An 18,342-nucleotide genomic window follows, 5' to 3' on the forward strand; every position below is an offset into this window, starting at 1 on the left:
ATGCTGTTGTCTGGATAGGTCAGATGTACTCATCAGCCAACTGACTGCCCCAATGCCAGCTTTACGACACATAATATTCAAGCTTGCATCTCAACAAAACTATACCGTAGGGCTCATAAATAGTTAAGGAAGCTAAAGTCAAATCCTGATGCTGAGAGTTTACTATGCTACCTCACTCACAGATGTTATAAATATGACCAGTGTTTTAAATGAATCACATACTTATTAAATAATATACAGGGTGGGGGCAAAAGTGGGTTCGCAGTTGCTTATATAAAAAAATAATACAATAATAAATAATAATACAAGAATAAACTCTGTGTTTCACCTACTCACAACTTGAAAACTACCAGTACTTTCGCCCCACCCTGTACATACAACTATACCAGAGATTTCTGTGATAAAAACCACTCCTTCGAAAGGTCACTGAATTATGGTGATCATGTCTCATAGTTTTAAAATACGGTCATAGTCTGTTAATACAATTAGAATTTCATTTCATGAAGGTTATTCTGACATCAAAAGTATTTCAAATTCTAAGAAATGTAAATTGACAGGGTATATACAGCAAAAGGTTTTCTCCTTTAGCATTTGTTTTTCTTATTCTTTTTTAAAAAGATTTTATTTATTTATTTTTAGACAGGGGAAGTGAAGGAGGAGAGGGAGAGAAACATCAATGTGTGCCTGTCTCTTGCTCGCCCCCAACTAAGGCCTGCAACCCAGGCATGTGCCCTGACTGGGAATCAAACAGGCGACCCTTTGGTTCGCAGGCCAGTGCTCAATCCACTGAGCCACACCAGCCAGGGCTGTTTTTCTTATTCTTATACCCCTTATTATGTTCTGCTTTATACAGAAATGCCTCACAGTTTACTAAGCCTTTTACATGCATTAACTTAGCAACTCTGTAAAGTAGACACTGTGGACTCATCTTTGAGAAGCAGTGCAGTTTTGCTGCACATTCAAACCAGAGGATCTGGGTTTGAATTTATTAGCCACGTAACCTCAGGAAAATTCAGCTAAAATCACAAAATAAAAAGTGAAACGATTTTTAAAAAAATCCTCACTCAAGGATATATTCATTGATTTCAGTGAGAGAGAGAGAGAGAAAGAGAGAGAGAGAGAGAGATATTGATGTGAGAGAGAAACATTGATCAGTTGCCTCCCATACATACCCTGACCAGGGACTGAATTCACACCCTAGGTATGTGCCCTGATTGGGGTCTAACCTGCAACCTTTTGGTGACCCTCCAACTAACTGAGCCACCTGGCCAGGTCTAAAACCTTGTTTTTAGTCTTAACAATTTCTCAAATTCATTAATTCATATTCCACCCAACTTCATCCTGTCTCAGTTTCTCTATGTATAAAATGAGCACACACAAAATCTTTCACAAGAACGTTAAAAGGAATGAGAATATAGTATATCATATATAAAATTGAGAACCAAAAACAGGAAATACCTTTCTGATTTCTAATTCTCCTGTCATTTTTGTAACTGTGAATAAACTATTTAAGACATGACTCCCTGAATTGTATCTTTTTCCTGTAAAGTGGACAATATTCAACTCCTAAAGGGTTTTCTTTGAATTATTAAAATAAATGCCAAATTATAAATTTTCATATAAATTTTCATATAAAATTTATAATAAACAAGGTGTTCTGAAATAAAGAAATGGAAGATATTAATTCATATAATTACTCTGGTATATCTTTTCAATAACAAATCATTCTTAAAGTAATTAAACTACATTTAATTTTTTTGAGGCAATAAATATAAAAACACTGACACAATCTAATCCTTATTCTGTCCTACTAGAGAATCTTATCCCTTAAATTAGTCTGTATCCCAACAATATATTAATATACTTTTAAATGCAATGCCAAAATTCTCTTTATCAGATACAAAATGAACCACCAATGCTATGAATAACTACAAGGTAAACACACTCTAGGGAAGACTGCCCCCTTGTGCCAGTCCGTAGTATTCAGCAGATTAAGGAAGAACACTAAACACTGTTGCACTACGTTTCACTAGAAGCACCCAGACTTCTAAAAAGGTCTTGATCTTTCCATGTTCTGATTTCAACAGTTTACACTTAAAGTGGTAATCTTTAAAAAAAAAGTAAATTGAACAGTACATTAAGCTCATAAGAACATGATTAGTTTATGACATTCAGCACCAAATCTCAACGTAACTCATAACACTGAACTATCATGTATACTAGCAGTTCAGATGCTCAGGGGCCGAGCTCGCAGAGGTACATAATTTTCTAATCCTTAACTTCCATGACAAACTACAGAGAAAATAATTAAAGAAATCAGTACATATCAGAGAAAAAAACTGATGAAGCAGGGACAGAATATGGTGACTTGCATTTGTAAGTAAGTAAGTAAATAAATAAATGTGATATATATAGTTTATCCAAGTTTTTAGACATTTTTCTTTTGAATTCTTAGAAAATAAGATATTTCCTTTGGATTTGATGGATGGCTAATTACTCTTTATAAGGCTTCTTTTTAAAAAAGATTTTATTTATTTATTTATTTATTTGTTAATTATTAGGAAGGGGAAGGGAGTGAGAAAGACAGCGAGAGAAACATCAATGTGTGGTCGCTTCTTGTGTACCCTCTACTGGGGACCTGGCCTGCACACCAGGCATGTGCCCCAACTGGGAATTGAACCAGTGACTCTTTGTTCACAGGCCAGCGCTCACTCCACTGAGCTATACCAGCCAGGGCTATAACGCTTCTTGACATATGTAAGTGGTGTCTGGCAATTTAAACACAAGTCATCAGTATTATTACCATTATTATTACTAATAACCTATGGAAGTAAACAAAAGCACTAGAGCAATAGACTTACTAAAGTAAAAATACAGGCAATAAAAGACATGTTTCAGGTAATAAGTGATGTGAATGTAGATTTTTTATATTGACAGCATATCTTTCCTAATTACGGTTGGAACAGTTGCAATTCCATTTTTACTGAGCAGGGTCAATTGGAAGAATTAAACAAATTAGCATTGATAAAGCACTTACTATAATAAACACCATAAAATTTCTTACACAAGTAAATGAGTAAGTATAGGAAACTACAGAGTATGCATGCATACATTCAGTAATACCTACTTTCGAAGGTGCTCGTGTTCTTTCAAAAATAGTTCAGTTCTTCTGTTGTTTACTCCAGACCCACTTTTATATGATCTAGAAGAAAAGAGAGAAAATTTAAGAACGTTTTTGGCACATACTGATAAAAAAAGATTAACTGACTTTAGTAATATCCAAAGTAGACAAATTGAGCCTCTCCATAGTTTTAAGTGAGCAATTAAAATACATATTCCTTTTCATCTCCTTTTAAAAGTGGCATCTACTATAAATAAATATGAATGCCTCTCTCTAATTGAGGCCTAAGAGTTTATTATTATTTTTTCACCAAAATAACCTAATACTCTTAAACAAACAAAAACCTTACTTTTTCATTCTGTCTGTTATCTCCTATATCTTTATTTCCTCCCAGTGGAGTGTAAACCTTTGGGCGGACTACTGCACAGCACGCGGGATGGGAAGGCTGCTGAAGCGGAAGGGTCCCTTCACAGTGGTGTGTGAGGTCCGTCAACTGCAGCCTCAGGGGCACCAAATGGAGCTCCAGACCTGCCAATTTCGGCACGCCTCAGGATTTCTGTCTTGGTCTTAAGCACATTAACATTCACAAGGAAATGCCTTGTACCATTACTATCAAAACTTCCACATCTCTGTTCTTTACTTACAATAAAGTATCAAGAACAAAATAAAAAATTCAAGTAACTACACATATACTGCAGTTACAAAAGAGGAAGACAAAAGAGGGTCATGTTGCTCAAATACTGGCTGAGAGGCAGTGCTAACGTGCAAAGCACAGTGGGAAAGAAAACCACAGGAAAAGCAGAATGTTATAACTAAGAGCACTGTGGACTTGGAAGACTGATGGTTTGGATTTAAATCTATATTCCATCACTTACTAGCCAGTTAACAACCTTAGATGAGTCTCTTTATATCTAGTTTTATAAAACAAAACTAATAATGTCTATAAATACCAAAAGATTATATGAAACTAAAAAAAATGGTAATTGCAAAAAACTTTAAAATGTCACTTATTACTATATCTCATCTAACTAATTGTAGTCTGCTTCACATTATATTAATTCAGAATGTGTGTTACGACACTCTTAACAACTAGATTATAAACTCCTAGAGGGCCAAGTTGGTCCTTTCATTCTGGTGTTTATGATGTCTGATGCAGTGTCTTACTCCTGGTTGGCAACCAAGAAACAGCTTAGTAAATAGGTGAATATGTTTCTTTTATGACCATCCTTCACAAAGCAAGTTGTTACAGTGGGCTGTCTTCTAGTCATTTCCACCAACAATGGGAAAGCTAAAAATGCCTGCATATTAAGGGCTGTCCCCTACTCTGGTCCTCAACGCATTCCTTAAGAGGTACATGTAAATAGAATGTACAGAAATTAAACAAAAGCTTTGTATGTTTCCAAGAACTAAAAGTATTACAAAGTTCCTAATTATGGCAAAACTGCTTAATTTTTTTACTCCCATATGTTACACAAAGTGCATATGACTAAACATAAAAAAACATAAAAACAGAGACAAACAGTAGAAATTATTTTTCCAACATAATTTCTGGAGGTAGAAACATAACTTTGATGGCTGGATAATCCTGGGTGAGAGTTCTGAACAAAAGTTTTGAATGCAATGAATATTCAGTTATTTCTGCTATAAAACTGTCTTACTATCACAAAAAAATAAAGGGTCTCAAGGGAAATGTTTCTCAGAGCGCACAAGATTTTCATCAGTTCATGACGTGGTGAGGTGTATCACAGTTTGTGAAACGTAAGTATCGTCCTTACTTATGAGTATCATAAACTCATCACAAGTGAGACAGTGATGGACATCAACAGATGGTCCAACAGTGGGAAGTCTTCAGCTTTAATAAGATGCCCAAGGGCTTCAGCCTTGTCAGCTGTGTTCAATTGTAAAAAAATGTCAAAAATGTGTATGAAATGTTAGAATATATTACTAAAGGTGAAGTAAAGGAATGTAAGAAAAGAACAAATCTTTAAAATTATGGACTGAGACCAGCATAAAAATATTGGGAGTCCATAAATAATTTTACATAAGACTATAAGTTTGTATAAAATCTGGAAGAAGCATATTTCAGATTCCAGGAAAGTAAAAGCTACTTTAATAGTTCCCTGAACATATAATAGCAGGGGCAAGAGAGAGGGAAAGGGGTGGGTGGTTATCAGGAAGAAAAACACAGAGAGCTTCAGTTACCGGTAATGTTACAGTTCTTATGGTGGGTGGCAGGCGCTCAGAGAACAACTCCTGAAGGTATCACCCAAGTTGGACTCTGAATTAATACAGCAAAGCCAGGTTGAAGGAGCCAAGGGCCAAATCAGAGGAAGCTGCAGTTAAGCCCAGCAAAGTAGACGAGGGCCATATTGTATCAGCAATGTTTAAAGAACAGTGAAATGGAATTAGAAACCTTGAAATCTAAACTATGATTCTCAATTTTTATTGCTGCTCAGTTTTCCTGTTAATCATGGATATAGTCTAAATCTGTATCTGAATTAACATTTTACAAAATAACATGAAAGGTAACTTACTCAATATCCTTTCGTACTGATCCCATGAGATTCTCCCTTTCCCGTATGGCTGTAAAGTTTGCTTTGGTTTTATGGAATTCATGTGTATAATCCTGCAATAAATCAATATCCAGTCTCAATGTAAGCCAATTATATATTTTTATCTTATGGAGCCAGTTATGTATTGTCATCACATTGTCATCAGATTATATATAAACTTCTGTCAAGAAAACCGCTATGTAAGAAATCAAACAGCTACAAGGTAAAAAATAACATCATCACTTTTCTGAAGTGACCAACTTCTTTGAAATGAAAACAACTCAGTGTCAGGGTAACAGTGCCACGAAATCACTGTCCTTCATATCTTCTAGTACCTTGTCTTAATGGGACAGAGTTGTGAAGTAAAAAATAATTAAGACAAAATGACTTCAAATAGCCTACCATAAAACTTAGGGGCTCTTTCTAATCACCCATGCACCCAACAGGCTTATTTTCAAATTTCAACCTTTTGGATCTCCAACAGAAATTTAATTATTAAACCAGTCAAAGGAAGAACAGAACCAAGAGAATTGTAAAGAACAAAATAAGCTTTAAATATTTTCCTTTCCTTTTCCTACTACTATATTTTAAAGCAATTAAGGAGTACTCATTACTTTTTAGAAATCAGAGGGGTAAAAAAGATGAAATTCATAATCCATCCCTCAGAAAGTCCCTACTGACCCTTTAAAAAACAAAAATAATACACGAACATAGGGAAAATACTAAAGGAGCCCCAAAAGGAATAAAAGCAAAACATCCTGCTCTATAGTTTATGACATAATCATCACTTTAATCTTCTTTCAGGAAATATGTTTTTGCATGTACAAGTTCATTTATTCTAAAGAAAATACACCATATTCTGCTGTATATTTGTTTTTTTGTAGTTCATAAAATATCAAGTAATCTTTCCACATTGGCATATAGATATCTACATTGTTTTTAATAGCTATATAGAATTCTACCTTATGACACTACCATAATTTGGTAATTGCCTACTGAACATTTTAGTTGCTTTATTTGCTGTTAAAAAATGTCACAATAAACATTCTCATATATTTTATTGAACTCTCTCTCTTATTAAACTGTATTTAAAGAGTAAGTGCCTAGCAGAATAATTGGATCAAAGAATCTTACATTTAAATCAGACTGCACTCATTTGTGTTCCCAGTAAAATAGATGAAATGTTCATTTTCCTGCACTCTTGTCAATAATAGGTCACAAATGTTTCAATATTTGCTAATCTGACAGGTGAAAAATCATGTCTCATTTTGATTTGTATCTTTTTATTTGGGAATGCAGCTGAACATCTTTTTATGGTTTTGGCTACTCATTTTCTCTACACAAGTTCATACCCTTTGCCCATTTTCATAGTAGGGTATCTTTTCCTTATTTCTCTGTATATTAAGCAAATTAGTTATTTGTTATAGTTTCTGGTATTAGGTCTTGCTCAGAAAGTCCGTTACAGACTTCCGGCAAAATGGAGGCATAGGTGGACGCACCGTATCTCCATGCACAACCAAGATTAGAACAACAACAATTTAGAGGCAGAACACCACCCAGAACTGACAGAATTTATCTGAATGGAAGTCGGACAGCCAAGAAGTTGAAGTAGACCCGTTAATCCAGACCGGTAGGAGGGGCGGAGACAAGCACCCGGGTGAGGGTCACAGCGCGCAGAGAACAGGGAGAACTGGGCGCATAAGGCAACCAGGAGCATGTAAGGCATCTGGGGCGCACAAGATCGCAGCGGGTGCACCCTGAGTGAGCAAGCGGCAGCTGGCGGACCCAGTGAGGCGGCGATTGTGGACCAGGGCACAGCGTGCAACCCAGGATCCCAGGGAAGGGACTGGGGTCCCAGGAGAGCGGAGCTGCCGCCATTGTTCCCTCCCCCCCCCCTCCCCCACATACAACATCACAATCTAGCGACTGGGGTGCCCAGCCCCGGTGAACACCTAAGGCTCTGCCCCTCACTGTAACAGGAGTGACCAGACCAAAAAAGAGAGAGAGAGAGAGAGAGAGAGAGAGAGAGAGAGAGAAAGACATGTCTCCAACAGAAGAAGAGATCAATGTCCCAGGACTCATCCTTTTGAGTGACCAAGAGATAGCCAATCTATCAGATGCACAGTTCAAAACACTGGTGATCAGGGAGCTCACAGAATTGGTTGATTTTGGGCACAAATTACATGAAAAAATGAAGGTTACCATAAAAGAGATGAAGGAAGATGCACGGAGAACCAACAGTGATGGGAAGGAAACTGGGACTCAAAACAATAGAGTGGACCAGAAGGAAGAAAAAAACAACCAAACAGGAGAGAATGGAGAAATAAGAATTCAAAACAATGAGGAGAAGCTTAGGAACCTCCAGGACATCTTTAAACGTTCCAACATCAGAATTACAGGGGTACCAGAAGGGGAAGAGGAAAAGCAACAGATTGAACACGTATTTGAACAAATAATAAAGGAGAACTTCCCCATTCTGGCAAAGGAAATAGACTTCCAGGAAATCCAGGAAGCTCAGAGAACCCCAAAGAAGTTGGACCCAAGAAGAAACACACCAAGGCACATCATAATTACATTAGCCAAGGTAAAAATGAAGGAGAGAATCCTAGAAGCAGCAAGAGATAAGGGGACACTCACAAAGGAGTTCCCATCAGACTGTCAGCTGATTTCTCAAAAGAGACCTTACAGGCAAGAAGGGGCTGGAAAGAAGTATTCCAAGTCGTGAAAGACAAGGACCTATATCCCAGATTACTCTCTCTAGCAAAGCTTTCATTTAGAATGGAAGGGCAGATAAAGTGCTTCTCAGATAAGGTCAAGTTAAAGGAGTTCATCATCACCAAGACCTTATTTTATGAAATGTTAAAGGGACTTATCTAAGAAAAGAAGAAACAGAAAAAACATGTATAGTAAAAGGACAGCAAACTCACAATTATTAACAACCACACCTTAAGCAAAACCAAAAGAAACTAAGCAAACAACTAGAACAGGAACAGAACCACAGAAATGGACATCACATGGAGGGTTAGCAACAGGGGAGTGGGAGGAGGAGAGACGGGGAGAGGGTACAGAGAATAAGTAGCATAGATGGTAGGTTGAAAATAGATAGGGGGAAGGTAAGAATAGTATGGGAAATGTAGAAGCTAAAGAACTTATAAGTATGACACAGACATAACTAAAGGGGGGGATATGGGTGGGAGGGGTGTACAGGGTGGAGGGGAGTGAAGGGGGAAACATGGGACAACTGTAATAGCATAATCAATAAAATATATTAAAAAAATAAAAAAATAAAATAGCAGCAAACTACAAAAAAAAAAAAGTCCTTTACTACCCAAAATGCTTTATTCTGAACTTTCATGGTTTCTTTTTCTACATGTAAATCTTTGACCCATTTTGAATTTATTCTGGATGGAAGAAATGAGACAGAATTTGAGGTTTGGTTCCCCTCCACCGAACAATGAATCAGTTGTTACAGCTTCTATTTATTTTATAATCCCTCTCTTTCCCACTGATTTAAAATACTACCTTTAGAGTAAAACTAAATTTCCATGCATATTTCAGTCTATAAATGAACTCTACTCTGTTCCACTGATCTCTTTTTCTCTAGAATAAAACTCTTAATCCTTCTACCCTCTTCATAGGTTTTAATATCTGGTAGAACTAACTTATTTACTACTTATCTTAATTTTTTCATGTTTTTTCTTGGTTATTCTTGTATGTCTATGATTCCAAATAAACTCTGATATCATTTTTCCAATTAAAAAATGGAAATAAATTAAAAAACCCGTTATTTCCATTGGAAAGGCATTCAATTTATAGGTTGTTTTAGAGAGAAATCTTCCCATCTAAAAGCGGAGTAAACCTTTTGCATCCCTCAGGAGAGTTTCATACACACAAATCCTATGCATTCTTATTAAATTTATATGTAAGGATATTATAGTTTCTTTCATTGTATTTTCTAAAAGGTTATTGTTTGTATGAGAAAAACCACCTGCTTTTATATATTAATTTAGCGATCTACCATCTCACTGAATTTGTTTCTAATATATTTTTTTAGTTAGTTTTCTTGGTTATATTAACTACATAATCTTATCATTGCCACAAAGCACAAATTTTGTCTCTTCCATTATCTTGTTTCTTTTTACTATCTAATTGTACCACAAAGAACTTCTAAAACAATGTTAAACATCATGGTAATATTGGGTATTTTTTTCCTTTAATGGGAATGCTTTTAGGGTGCTATCATTAAACATGATGCTGGCTTTTAATCTGATACATGCTTATTTGCATAGGCAACTGAAGTATCCCTCTGTTTCCATTTATTAATTAGAGAGAGGGGAAGGGAGGGGGAAAGAAAGGGAGAGAAACATTGATCTGAGAGAGCAACATCAATCGGCTACCTCTCATATGCACCTGACTAGGGCCCAAACCTGAAACCCAGGCATTTGCCCTGACCGGGAATTGAACCAGCAACCTTTCACTTTGTAGAACAATGACTAACCAACTGAGCCACACTAATCAGGGCCTTCCATTCCTATTTTTAACATGCATTTTTAAAATTAGAAATGGTTGCTAAATTTTTTCAATATTAAAAAGATTTGCCTTCCTATTTGTATACTATATATTAACACCCCATACATAACTTTTAAAAAAAGATTTTATTTATTGATTTTAGAGAGAGGAAAAGAGAAGAAGAGAGGGAGAGAAACATCAGTGTGTGGTTGACTCTCGTGCAACCCCCACCAGGGACCTGGCCTGCAACCCAGGCATGTGCCCTGATCGGGAATCAAGCTGGTGACCCTTTGGTTTGTAGGCCGGTGTTCAATCCACTGAGCCACACCAACCAAGGCTATAATTTTTTAAAAGATTGTATTTATTTATTTTTAGAGAAGGGAAGGGAGATAGGGAAAAAGAGAAACATCAATGTGTGGTTGCCTCTTGTGTGCCCCCTACTGGAGACCTGAACTGCAACCCAGGCTTGTGCCATGACTGGGAATTGAACAAGCGACCCTGTGCTTTGCAGTCTAGTATTCAACCCACTGCACCACACTGGCCAGGGCCCATATATAAATCTTTAAGAGTTTAGTTCATTTTGTTGTTACACTTTTAATATTTTCTCAATCAATGGACTAAATCTAGTAAATTACTCCTCTTCCATGTTATTTTTGAAGCCTAATGAAAGTATACTCTAAACCACCATATTATTATCTATGCATGACCACTGGCTATTTTCATGGTTACAGTTAGCAAGGTTTCCCACAGAATATTTACCTACTGAATATTATTCAATTTTAGTAGGCAAAAAGCAAAAGAGATACTAGTTATTAAACATCCTCAGAATTTTATAATATCAAAAAAAGTGAAAGAAGACAAACTTCTATAGCATGGCATTTTTCCTCTCAGAGGATTTCCCTCTTTGTTATCTTAAATACATGGGCACACATTTTGGGGGGGATTGAAGAAACCCTATAACAACATAAAAACCTCAATCCAGTGTGTTACCTGCAGTATGTCTCTATGTCGCTGTAGTGTGTGCATCAGAGCTGCATTCAAGGAGGGGACACCTGCACTGTTGGTGTATTCTGCCATTTTATCATTTATTCCTGTAAGCTAAAAAAAAAAGGAAAAAAAGAAAGAAAAAATATATTAAAAATATTTTAGAAAGCACTCTAAAGAGATAAAAGTAAATTATTTGCCTGTTTGCCCTTTGGCTAACAGCAAAAAACAAACCCAAAACCAGAAGACAGGAGGCTAGGAATCAGTACTTCCACCAAATAATACATAAAAGCTAAAATAACTCTCATAGGACCTGGTGATGGCTGTCATCAAAACTCAAGGGGTCCGGGAAGCACACAACTTGAATGAAAGATGACTTCTATAAACATGTCTGCGTTAATATAATCTAGTACCATAACTAACAAGTACACAGTTATTAGCAAAATAGCCATTTGATAGAAGAGCTTACCCTTGCCAAAAGCTGTTCAATCTCAATTGCCATTGTTTCGAACATTCTGTCTTGGCTTGATCCATTTAAAAGGGGTGTTGTGTCAGAACTAAAGAGAAGTTCAAATAAAGAGAATCCATTACTTAAACCTAATCCTTTAAAACATACTTAAAATAATAAGGTAGTTACTCTTAAAGAGGTCAAGTGCAATCTCTGAGACATTCTGTTTCTTAAGAAACTATAGTTTTTATATAAGTTTTCCTATAAAGATCACACATGCCCTAGATATTAAATTCACTATATAAAATATAATTGAATGTAAGATTTTCCCAAGCTTTAATGCAGTCAATCATAGTAATGTAAAGAAATTCCAAAAGCTTGTCTACTGTTTCCCAAATGAAAGTAACTTAAGCTATGGCAGTGCTCAATTAAATGCTGAATCTAAAAGAACAAATCATCTGAAATGAAAGTGCAGAACTATGTAGTACAGCACATAAGAGGAGCCATAAAATGTATTATAAATTATGCTATGGGATTTGTCAGAAATAATCTTTTAACTTTTACCCCAAAGCAATTATGGTTGCGTAGACCTTTTATTAAGTTCTCTCTTCTTTCCTTGACTCTTACCAAGAAGAAATAAAATTGAGATTTAAATGACCTATAGATTGGATAACTAGTTATTAAATAATCAGGAACTGGCTCTAATATAGATAGCTATGTCCAACAAATAAGTTTCAGTAGCAACCCTCTACGTTTCCACTTTTATGTTCGGCAGATTCAAATTCTAAAACCACTGCCCAAAGGTTTCTTTGGCCTCTTCTGAAAAACCTCTACCCTTCATGAGGTCCCCCAAGTGGTATGTATTATGAGCAGTTTAATACCAATCTTAGTTATAATGAACACAGATAATAAATACCCAGGCAATAACTACGCTCTGCAATTTCACTGAAGACTCTGTCCTGCCCTGTGACAGTGATCACGTGTATGCATGGCAAATGAAAACAGACTCAGGCATCAGTTCAACATCAAACAAACTTAGCCACTACTATTTTCCTTCTCCAACACCTTCCACAGCAACAGTAACACGCAGTGAAACCGCTACAAAGTAGCTAATAAGAATTTTTATTTTAAGATGTTTAACTAGGTCCAAATTTTTATTTTTTGAACTATTTCAATCTATTTGCCTTAAAATATATAAAAATATCTAGTTCTTTATTATGTGTCAGAGCCAATCCAAGGTTCTGAAGTTATATCTTTGAGTGTGCCTGGGGAAAATTCTCTGTATACTACTAATACAAATCTTCTACTATAACATATATGAAAAAAGAAAAATTGGCCAATGAATGTAAGCTTCATGAGGAGGGAAGCTGTCTATGTCCTATTCATCTGTACACCTAGCTCCTAAAATACTGCTTGGCACCTGGTAGATGATCACTGAATACTGATGAGTGAATGATGAGGCAGTCTCTACATTCACCATTCTCAGGAGAGTTTGTGAGTCCAGAGAAATGGTAAAAAAGCCATTCTCCATAATACTAAAATTCAATTAAATTTAATTCATTTTATAGGTATGTGATGATGCGCAGGCCATTAAGTTCTCAACATACAGGACATAAAAAAATTACCCTAGAAAGAAAAATCTGGTTATCACTGAGTTTATTCACTGTGACATGCTTTCAACCTGGGCAACTAACCAAATAGTCAGAATGCAAACTGGACCTTGATCCTCATGGCTTTAGGGTTCTTACTGAAGGGGACAGTTAGGCTGAAGTAATTCCACATAGTCCCAGTTTTTTGCAAAATTTCTTAAGGAATGTTTTCAACATAGTTTTTCCTTTAAAGGAGTCACAAAAGCATTAAGTTCATGAAGCACAGAGAACACAGAAAATACGTCATGTTATTGTATCTCTTAACTATTTGGAGTTTTAAAATTGTATAATCATTGGCATAGGCAAATGAGAGACTTAAATTCAGGAAGTATGCTTTCCAGGGATAAAATAAGTTAACTTAGAAAAGAACATTCCTTGTTCTGTTTTATAATACTTGCTAAATAAAAGGTGAACCCAAAGCAATGCAGTGCAATAAAAGCTATGTGACATCAGTAGCATTTATTTATTTGTTTGTTTGTTTGTTTGAGGGGGGGAAGGGAGGGAGAGAGGGAGAGAAACACTGATGTGTGAGAGATACAGCGATAGGTTGCCTTTCACTCACCCCCAACTGGGGACCTAGGCATGTACCCCAACTGAGAATTGAATTGGCGGCCTTTCAGTTCCCAGGCCAGCACTCAATCCACTGAGCCACACCAGCCAGGGCCCAATATTCTTTTAAACAAGTGAATGGCCTGAAGTGAGCGTATGATTCAAAGATAAGAATACATTTTCCAGTAGAACTACCCTATGATGCAGAAGTTCATCTTCTGGGTATTGATCTGAAGAATATAAAAATACTAATTTGAAAAGATATAGGCACCCCTATGTTCACTGCAGCATTATTTATAATAGCCAAGATATGGAAATAATCTAAGTGTTCTTCAATGAATACATTTATAAAGATGTGGTGTACACACACACACACACACACACACACACACGAATACTACTCAGCCATGAAAAAGATAAGACTACTGCCATTTGTGACAACAGGCTAAGTGAAATAAATCAGATGGACAAGTACAAAAACCATATGATTTCACTTACATGTGGAATAAAAACCAAAAAACCCCAAACCAACAAACAAAGACAAACTCAAAGACACAGACAACAGATGGGTGGTTACCAGAGGGGAAGGCGAGTAGGAGGAGAGCAAGCACGGGTAAAGGGAGTCAGATGTATGGTGATGGATGGAAACCAGACTTTTCATAAACACACTACTGTGCACATATATTGAATTATAATGCTGTACACCTGAAGCTTATGTAATGTCATTAACCAGTTTACCTCATTTTAAAAAAAGAACGTATTCTATATGTTCAATATAGTAGTATAGTGGTTCCTCATAAAAGAACCAAAATTAAAAATAGCTTGGATAATTAATACCGAGCATACATGCTACATTAGATTCATTCTAAAATGCCAGAAGAGCAGTACATATACTAGGCATTTGGGTAGTTCCTCACATTCATTTAGCAACCAGAAGATATAATAAATACAATGTGGAAAAATCAACCACATTTCCTAAAACTGACTGGCCTGGACACACACTCATTCTTAACCCTTAGCATTTTCCCTGACAGTGTCACAATCTTTGCCTAAGGACCCCAAATAAACCCTAGTCTCAAGAATTAAAAATTTTTATAAATCACTAAAAACAAACAAAAAATAACATAAAAAAATGAAATACCAAATTTACTGGTAGAATGAATTACAGAGTTACATATTTTAGTGTATTTTTTAATGCTTTTAAAAACATTATATAGTTTAAGGCATAAGAGAGAGAATCTGGTAGTACCTATACCTGTCGCGCCTTCCATCTCGGGCACTGCTGTGACTGTAACTCGTACACAGTTTACTGAAGGAAACCAGTTTCAGGTCAAGTTCATTTTCCAGCTGTCGAGCCTGTTTCCTGAGATCTTTAACAAAATTATAAAAACAAATCATCAGTCACAAAAAGTCTATCAGTAAACATAAAACTCACAAAACTATTCTGAAGAAACAAACTATGAAAATGATCATATACTGATCTAGGTTCAATAAAAAAAATTTTTAAAAGGAAGAAACCAGAGATACACCCAACAAAGCAAACTGCCACTTATTTTAAACTTTAGGTGGGGCAGGGATGGAGCAATGCAAATTTTTAGCTTCATCCCAAACACAGCTAGACAACAAATGATGTTCTAATATCCCTGAAATGATTTCTATAGCAATAAAGACATTTTGTAATTTAGGGGAAAAGAACAGAAAATACAAATAACAAAGAAACTGACTATGGTTTATAACCAGGATTCTATTGATTTACTATCTAACTTTGTAAAAAAGAAGCCATCACTGTTTTTGACAGGGATTTTCCTATCTCTTTATGTTCTAAAACTTTATTAGGCTTACATTCTTAATAGTTGAATGACTTAGTAATTGAGCATAAAGAAAAAAATCATTGACAGAGACTTTTAAAAAATTGTCTTTCAATAAACTTACTCAAATTTGGAGGCCAAAATTAACAATGGCAATTGCTACTAACAAGGTCAAATGTAATTATGACAAAAATAACAACATAAGCAGTAAAAGAACAGAAGCAAACAAGCTAGCAGAGAAAACTGATATAGTTTACATCTAAGTGGTTGAGTGGAGAAGTCACAGCCCAAAGACCCCATCTAGATATAAGTGATCTCACTCACAGTAAAGTGGAGGTCAAAATGAAAGGGCTGAAACATTGGAAGAATCACCTAAGGATCTCACCTTTCAGTAACGATGAATACAAAATATTATTTCAATATACTTATCAGCAACCAGAGGTAAGAAGCAGCATAAAACAGTAGAGCATATTTTCTCAGAAACTAAATCTCAGAAACTCAGCCCAGCCTAAAGTTCTGAGATTCTGAGAATTGGCTTAGAGATTTACTGACAATCTACTTAATCTATGAACCTCAGCTTTTTGTTTTTTAAACCTCTACTTTCAGGGATTTTCTATGCATTAGAAACTATGCGTTTAAAGCATCTGGCTCAGAGTAGGTTGTCAATAATAAGCTACTATAATTATTAAAGCATGGTGCTTCCAAAAACTACAGCCTAATAATCACTGGTATTACCAATAGCCACTTCTACAAAATTTTAAAATATTTTCTAGCTAGGACACACATTTGAAATAGTCATTTTTAATATATTTTAAACAATAAGCTCACTTCTCTGTAGCTAATAACTGTCTTCTCCCATAGAAAACATCAATAAAAGTATTTTGAAAGTATGACAGGCAAGTATGGATGAACTTAGAATTAAGTATATTAAACCCAGTGGCTGACAGTGACAAGTGACAATACTGTTATTTGTGGTGGCTTCCAGAGGCTTCAGTGGATAGCAACAGGAAACAGGTTAAAAAGGAAGAAAGGACTCGGAGAGCAGTTTCCACGTTGCAGCAAAGCAAACAGACACACTTGCAAGAAAAAGGTGAGCCTTCTTTCCGTTACCATCATGGTCCAGGAGATGAGTTCTACGTGAGCCCACTCTACCTGACCATATTTTCAGGAATTAAATAAACGTACTTGGTGAAAGAGGTATAGCAAATACAATAATTACAAATCACACTAGTTCTCTCAACTTTCTCTGTTTAACAAAACGGATCTCCGGAGCAGAGGATAAAGTTATTTCCTCTACCATCAAACGCGACTCGACACCCAACCCTCGAAGTCCCAGAATGAAGCAACCAAGGGGACGGAGTAGGGGAGATTCCGCTCCTACAACTTTCCCTCGATGGACCGGAATGACAAGTTCCTCCTTTCCCGTTTCCTACTCAATTGTCTAAGGCGCTGACTCCTCCGGTCTCCCGGGCTCGGGCTATTCTCGCCGGACATTCAAGCCCCTTATCCGTTACCCTCTCAACCTAGTTCCCCTCCGGCACCTTGGGCCGCCTTCCTTTCCATCCCTGCTCAGCCCTCGCTGTCCAACCCCTGCCCCAGGTCCCGCTGCCTCCCAAGTCAGCCCCCTGCCCCAAACCGGTCGGTCTTCTCCGCCCCCAGGCCCCGTGGCTCCCACTAGAGAGCCCTGCTCTTCGGCTCGGACTCTCCGGAGTCCAAGCTCTTTCCTCTGCTACCTCGCTCAAGACCCGTACTCATCAGCCCCTGAGCGAGACCTGCTCGAAGGCCTAGCCCTTACCTTCCCAGTAATTGCTGGTTCCTGCCGCCATCTTTGTTGTCCAACGTCAGTCGGGATAGGAGAGTAGAGGCGCCGAAGCCAGAGTGTCACCCCCGTGCCTTCTTCCGCCCTGGCGCCAGGGCCGATGGGATACATGAACTTCCACAGACACTGCCACCTGGTGGTGTACTTATCATTTCCCAGCTTTTGAGTAGCGTGGCTGACTCAGACTTGGCGCCGGACACTCCTTGTCTTTCTGGTTCTCGTATCCGTTCTCCGCGCTCCAAATGGTCATCATCGTATGATTGCATCATCTCCCTGAGCTCGGCTTATTCCCCTCTCTCAGCATAGCCTATCTGGTTGAGAAGAAAGTCATCCTAGGACATGAATCCCTGTTGCCCACACCGTCTCGCGAAGTGTAGCTTCAGTAGCAGCCTCTTGCCCTGTTCTCAGAGTCAGAGGCTCTTTTCTTCCCAAGGTCAACTCTTCATCCGACCTGCGCCTGCAGCCCATTATCCCAGGATCTGACTTACGTGCTCTTCTCCAGTGGTCGCCTGTCGGCAGAGAGCTGGTAGAGGCCCAGCTTTCCTCTCCAGCCACCAAATCTAGAAAGTATGTGCTAACTGCTTCCATGTGCCTCACCCAGACTCACAACCTGTTAAAATCTGCTGTCCAGACCCACCCTTTTAGATACATAAATTAGCACAGTCTACTTGTGTCTGCGTTTTACCAGTTCCAGCGAAATGTAGAAACCTTACCTCCGATAAAGGTATTTAAATCACATTTGTCCTTTTACCCACTCCCATCTATAATTGTCTTTAATAAATCCACTACATTCATTGAAAAGTACATTAGGTGTTATAATTTTTGTTTCAACTATCAAATATAATTTATAGAATTCAATAAAAGCCAACTGTTTTACCCATGTATTACTCTATTTTTCTTTCT

At 37.1% G+C, this 18,342-nt stretch overlaps 1 protein-coding gene across 2 annotated transcripts in view; it reads right to left on the reverse strand.

Moving 5' to 3' along the window:
- Positions 1 to 17,518, reverse strand: part of GOSR1 (golgi SNAP receptor complex member 1) — a 37,237-nt gene extending 19,719 nt beyond the window's left edge. Inside the window, exons 1-6 of one of the 2 annotated variants that reach the window (XM_028521583.2) lie at positions 17,416 to 17,518; positions 15,068 to 15,182; positions 11,636 to 11,723; positions 11,173 to 11,280; positions 5,656 to 5,747; positions 3,128 to 3,202 (exon numbers count right to left, since the gene is read on the reverse strand). In XM_028521583.2, the coding sequence (XP_028377384.1) occupies positions 3,128 to 3,202; positions 5,656 to 5,747; positions 11,173 to 11,280; positions 11,636 to 11,723; positions 15,068 to 15,182; positions 17,416 to 17,446 (509 nt within the window). In that variant the 5' untranslated portion in view covers positions 17,447 to 17,518. Of the gene's footprint in view, positions 1 to 3,127; positions 3,203 to 5,655; positions 5,748 to 11,172; positions 11,281 to 11,635; positions 11,724 to 15,061; positions 15,183 to 17,415 lie in introns of both variants that reach the window. The other variant, XM_028521582.2, reaches the window with a different exon arrangement.
- Between the last annotated feature and the right edge of the window lie 824 nt (positions 17,519 to 18,342).

This window comes from Phyllostomus discolor, chromosome 8 (assembly GCF_004126475.2).
Source record: "Phyllostomus discolor isolate MPI-MPIP mPhyDis1 chromosome 8, mPhyDis1.pri.v3, whole genome shotgun sequence".
Taxonomy (NCBI): Eukaryota; Metazoa; Chordata; class Mammalia; order Chiroptera; family Phyllostomidae; genus Phyllostomus; species Phyllostomus discolor.